Source organism: Atta colombica, unplaced genomic scaffold (assembly GCF_001594045.1).
Source record: "Atta colombica isolate Treedump-2 unplaced genomic scaffold, Acol1.0 scaffold295, whole genome shotgun sequence".
Lineage (NCBI taxonomy): Eukaryota > Metazoa > Arthropoda > Insecta > Hymenoptera > Formicidae > Atta > Atta colombica.
In genome coordinates, this window is record NW_017259398.1 from 354,555 (window position 1) to 360,172 (window position 5,618).

Here is a 5,618-nt window from a genome sequence, read left to right on the forward strand (position 1 = left end):
TAATGTGTGTGTGTGTGTGTGTGTGTGTGTGTGTGTGTGTATATATATATATAAAATAAATGGAAATAATAATATAATATGAAATAATAGAGGAACTACTATGTGATTCATATATAAAAACGAAATTATACTATTCTATGAGTACAGAAGTTTTGCAACTATAGGCTCGATTACTCTCTTAACATATCTTTGGTATTGCATTTACAAAATTCGGAAGCATGAAAACGCTTATATAAAAAGCAGAAAACTAGAACAGATAATCTTTTTCTCTACATATTTAATCTGTGTGTGCGTGTGTGGTGTGTGTATGATGAAGAGCGCGCGCGCTCCATAAAACTAATTATAAGTGAATGAAAAAGAAACAATGAGAGAATTGAGTTTTGATATTATATTCTCGATTTCGAAGATTCATCTCTTCGATCTAATTTAATTTCTTTAATTTAATTTCTATCTCTTTCGCAAATATTTATGTATGTTATATTGTTTGTTCTTTGCACAGATTGGATGCATTAATATGTAGTAAGTTGAGATTTAGCATCTTTTTGGAGAAAATGTTTACAAGTTATAAGAGATTAAATGGACACGCACACAACGCGATTAAATGAGAAAAATACGACACAAAGACATTACATGAGGCACTATAAAGCAACAAGAAAAGATTCAAATTTACGATGTTTTGTCGAGAACTTCATACGTATAACTTTATATATGGCAGGTTAATTGCTTCTTTCCAGCATGAAACAAGATATTATTTTCATTGTGTATTTGATCACGTGATACACTTATATACACAATATGACTTTCTTCACTTTTATTTTTTTTAAATAAAAAGTATAATTCGTTCTCTGAAATAAGTTTCATTAATATCGTGTACCATTTATTGTAATTATCAATAGTTGCTGCAAATTTTCCGTGAAAGACTATGTTGTTATGGCCACACATTACTTAATATATCATTTTCGATATATCAGGAATTATTATTTTTGATACTCGATTGTATGAACAGTATTGTTTGTCAGCAGGCATAAAAGCTGTAAAATGTACGACCACTTATATCACACTTGATACGCATTAACAATTAATTGCGGACTAGCAAAAAGAGGAGTGCAAATGGAGATATTTCACTGCTAGTTTGTATACTTTGGCAAGACATAATCAGTGCCATCGTTTTTAGTCGCACTATTAGAAGCTAGATGCTGTTAAAGAATATTTTTTTCCTTTTTATACATTTGGAAACAAATCGAGTAGGCATTTTTTTTCTTTTAATTTGGCATTAGGCAGTCAAAGCGACAACTACGTCGCCAGAAACAGTATTTTATTATCTATACTGTTGCTCCTTTTATCAAATGAAAAAAGGAAGAAAATAAAAAGCTGATTAGGATTATGTTCACATTAATAAAACTTTTTCTTAACGCCTTTAGAAGATAATAATATACTTATAATATAGGTTTAAGTGAAATAAATATATATCATTTCATTAAAAAAAATTATATACAGTTGATCTTTTGATTTTGAAGATCAAATGATTTCACATTCAAATTAGAGAGACGCTAGATATTTCAAAATAGATATTTCAAAATAATCATTTTTGTAGAATTTTTCAAATGTCTATTAACTATAGAAAAATATTTACGTGCTACTAGCTAAATTAATCATATTGTAAATTAACACTTAACAATTTCATATCAATTAGTACACATCTTATCACATTGTTACATATTAGTTCAATTATGAAATTTCTCTTGAAAGGGTTAAAAGAAAATTTTCATTTGCTTTCTGACGGTAGCATTAATTTCACAAATTAAAAATATTCAAACATCTTTTTGATAATATAATTCCAAATATAAGAGAATAGATATAAAAGAAAAAAAAATTTTATAGATCTCGTTCGAGTAAAAGGAAGAAATTTTCAGTTCTTATAGAATAAGATTAAAAAAGCTGTATAATATATATAAATATTCTTAGTTAATTTATCTTAATTTTTCATAGAGAAATCACAATCGTACACATTTATAGAAAAATAGAATTTACATAAAACTGATACGCTAATACAAGTTAAGAAAAATGAATTAAAAATACATATTTAAATTTGAAATTTTTATACATTTTTAAAAGCAGAATATTTCCCTTAACTTCAGATTAAATAGTACAAAGTATCTCGGAAACCTAAATGACAAAACATTGGTGTACCCAATGAGTATTTTTATAAATATTTTATATTTACATAATTCATTATTATCCTCATGTTTTCTTATATTCATTTTCCGTTAAATTTTCAAACAGACAGTACATCGCACACATACATCTGATTCTGTGCGTTGAAAAAAATGTTTGCCTGTATCACAGACTTCTTCAGTAATAACGCATAATATCTGCGTATTTCTTATTGTTCAAACATGTATATACAGTAAGTTCCACTTTAAATTTCAGATTTCGAGCGTTTCTTTTTTGACAGAGATATGCAATATTATAACAGTTCTTTCATCTTTTATTGTTGTAGGTGCATTTTATTGCAAAATTGTTTTAAGTTTTGCTCTATTTGATTTACAGCAAATAATTCTTAGCAAGCAGTTGTAATTCAAAATAAAATCAAAATAAAATTTGTTTAAAAGTCATATTTATAGAACTTTCGTTTCTGATGTTAATTTATTGTGACTGTAGTCATCAATTTTGAAAAGAAAACAGAATCATCATTAGTAGTATTCTATGTAACAGTAGAATCTCTAATTTTTATTTTGCAAATACCGAAATCCGGAATTTGTAATAAAATAATGATATACAAAAAAAATATATACAGGATGAGTCGTATAATCTGTTATGAATTATTATTTCAATACTCAAAATACTAAAAACTTTCTTAACATTTTAATAGGATAGACATAATAATAGCAAGAGAGAATATCACATTTAAATTGTTTCTAAAAAATGGTATCACAAAATTTACAGACTCATATATATATTTTCATATTGGATATTTATCAAAAATAATTTTTTAAACTTAGAATATTTTACTGTCAATCAAAAATTGTAACAGATTCATACATTTTTATATGTACATAATAAATATGTATTATGTATATAATTTAAATAAAAAATAGTATTGATAAACGTATTGATTTTTGCAATGGAATTATCCTTCATTTGAGGATAAAAATTATATTAATTATATTAAAAAAAATTATATTAATTATATTAAAAAAAATAATGATATTGCACATCACTTTAACACAATACTGAAATATTTTTGAACAATAAGATTTAGATTATTTTGGATTCTGGTAATTCGTACAAATTAATACTTATGAAATTAATAAACATTAGTATTAAATAAATGTGAATATGTAAAGTAATAGAAGATATAATTTTTTAAACTACATTTACATTAATAAAACTTAAATTTGCAATATATCTAAATCTTAATATTTAAGATATTTCAGTATTTATTGAATTAGAGTAGACATGTTTCCATAAATATGTGTTCTATAATAGCATTCCCATAACCAGCAAAATCTCAAATAAAATTCTCGGTCTAATTGTGATATGTCATGAACGAATATATATAACTTATGTCATATTGGTGAGATAAAATTATATACTTATTGAGAAATTTTTATAAAAGTTGCATATACAGATTATATTTTATAACATATATATAACAATATATAACTTTCCAGTCTGTTATGGACATGTTGCATAAATTGCTTATGAACAATATATGCTTATTACATGCAACTTTTTTTTATAATATAAGAATATTCCAACATTCATATATTTCCATCGTTATTATTAAATAATGGAATGAATGTAATGGGCATTTCGAGTATGAGAATTCATAGCATTCTAAATTTTAATTCTTACTGAGCAGTCTTAAGAAGTAAATGGTTATCGGGTTTGCGTATAAAACAAGTCAAATTATTCTTAATGATGATGGTGCAAAATGCATAAATCGCTAGAAGCTTTGATTAATAGAAATACTGTAATAACAGAAATTTACGTAGCAGTCGAAGTTTGTTGTTGCGGATTATATTCCAATAATGCTATTGGAAACGTCTTGATGTGCGTTTGCCATTGCGCCGATAGTTGGAAGAATTTTACACCATACCATTCGGTACCATCAATACTCACTGTAATAAGAATAATATCGCTATTTTGATCAATGCAATTATTAATGTAAATTTTAAATTATTGATTAATCAAAGCAATAATAATAATAATAAAACTAAGGTAAGTTTTTGCGACATTCAAATCTTCTATTTCATTTTATATTATACAAGGTGAATAAAAAATTTCATCCGGACTGATGAAATATTTTGAAAACTAAATATTTCTGAAAGATCAGTGAATAGATCATTTAAAACTCTATAACTTTTGTAGGAAACATTTTTTTCGGAAATTTTTAGTTTTCGAGATATTTCAATCCGGGATCCTTACCTTGTATATTGCATTAATGTATACTTAAAATTATTTGTATAATCTGTAATAAAATTCTAAAAATTTATAATAATAATAAAAAAATTTTACCTCTTAATGGAATGTTGTGAGTTTTCGCAGAACATATGAGACGTGTCACTCCATCCACCGATTGACTTTTTGGTTCATTTTCTTTCTCTTTTTCCTTTTTTTTACCTAATCTCATTACTGAAAGAAGACAATTTTCCTTTAGAGTTGATCTTATATATTTATTACATTATTATATATTTTAATTTTTTAATTAAAATTAATCGCATTTTTTCTGAAAGTAGTTTAATTTTGTTCTTACTTTTTTGTTTTTTCTCTTTTGTCGTGAAATTCATAGACAAGTGATGTCCTGGAATTTCGCCTAATGAGGGAAGTCTTTGCACATGCAACGCTCTGAAAGCTTGACGTAACGTACTCTTTCCTTTTTCACCTTGAGTCTGTTTACTCCAATAATCCAGTTGTAGCTCCACTGGTTCCCATCCTTCCCTCGCAGGTTGGCCGACGTTAGGACTACTAGGTGGTGTCAATTTTCCGGGAGTTGGAACAGGCAAACTTGGAGGAGGTAAGGAAGGCGGAGAACCGGACATACTAACATTGCTTTCTTCCAGGTCGACAGAAGTGGAAGAACTACTCTCTGGGCAACCCACACGAACGTCATTTATAAAGGGAATAAAGATTTGGCTACTGTCGTCTGTTTCCCTACAAATATAATCAATCTTTTTCTAATATGCCTGTTCATAAAATCGTTAAAAAAAAATTTACATCGCTTACCTATATGTAACCATAGCTTCTGCTATGGGTAGTAGTAGAATTGTATTTGCTGTGGCCAGATATTCCGATGCTCGTGCCGCACATTCGCTCGATCCTCCACCTTCTCTTTCTAAAAGCTCCTTCCACTCATCTCCAAAAAGCTTCGAATACTTGGTATCAATAGAACTAAGGTATCGCGTTAATGTGTTTGAACCGAGTGGAACCACTAAGAATTTCATGTAGTTTTGCCAGTCTGGTGGTCTGAAGCTCAACAAATCGACATAATGACGGAGAACTGCATTTATGAAACTATCTCCGCCAGCAATAATAACCTTTATGGGTGCCGGTGGCTTTGCGGAACTGTTGCAACTGAACATAAAGATTTATAATTAGTATATATATATATATAT

General features: G+C 27.6%; 1 protein-coding gene across 3 annotated transcripts in view; it reads right to left on the bottom strand.

Moving 5' to 3' along the window:
- Positions 1-3,815: 3,815 nt before the first annotated feature.
- Positions 3,816-5,618, bottom strand: part of LOC108690119 (phosphofurin acidic cluster sorting protein 2) — a 12,979-nt gene continuing 11,176 nt past the window's right edge. For all 3 annotated transcript variants that reach the window (XM_018197252.1, XM_018197251.1, XM_018197250.1), the window contains 4 exons: positions 5,230-5,577; positions 4,760-5,157; positions 4,522-4,638; positions 3,816-4,124 (listed from right to left, as the gene is read on the bottom strand). In XM_018197252.1, coding sequence (XP_018052741.1) covers positions 3,991-4,124; positions 4,522-4,638; positions 4,760-5,157; positions 5,230-5,577 — 997 coding nt within the window. In that variant the 3' untranslated portion in view covers positions 3,816-3,990. The remainder of the gene's footprint in view (positions 4,125-4,521; positions 4,639-4,759; positions 5,158-5,229; positions 5,578-5,618) is intronic.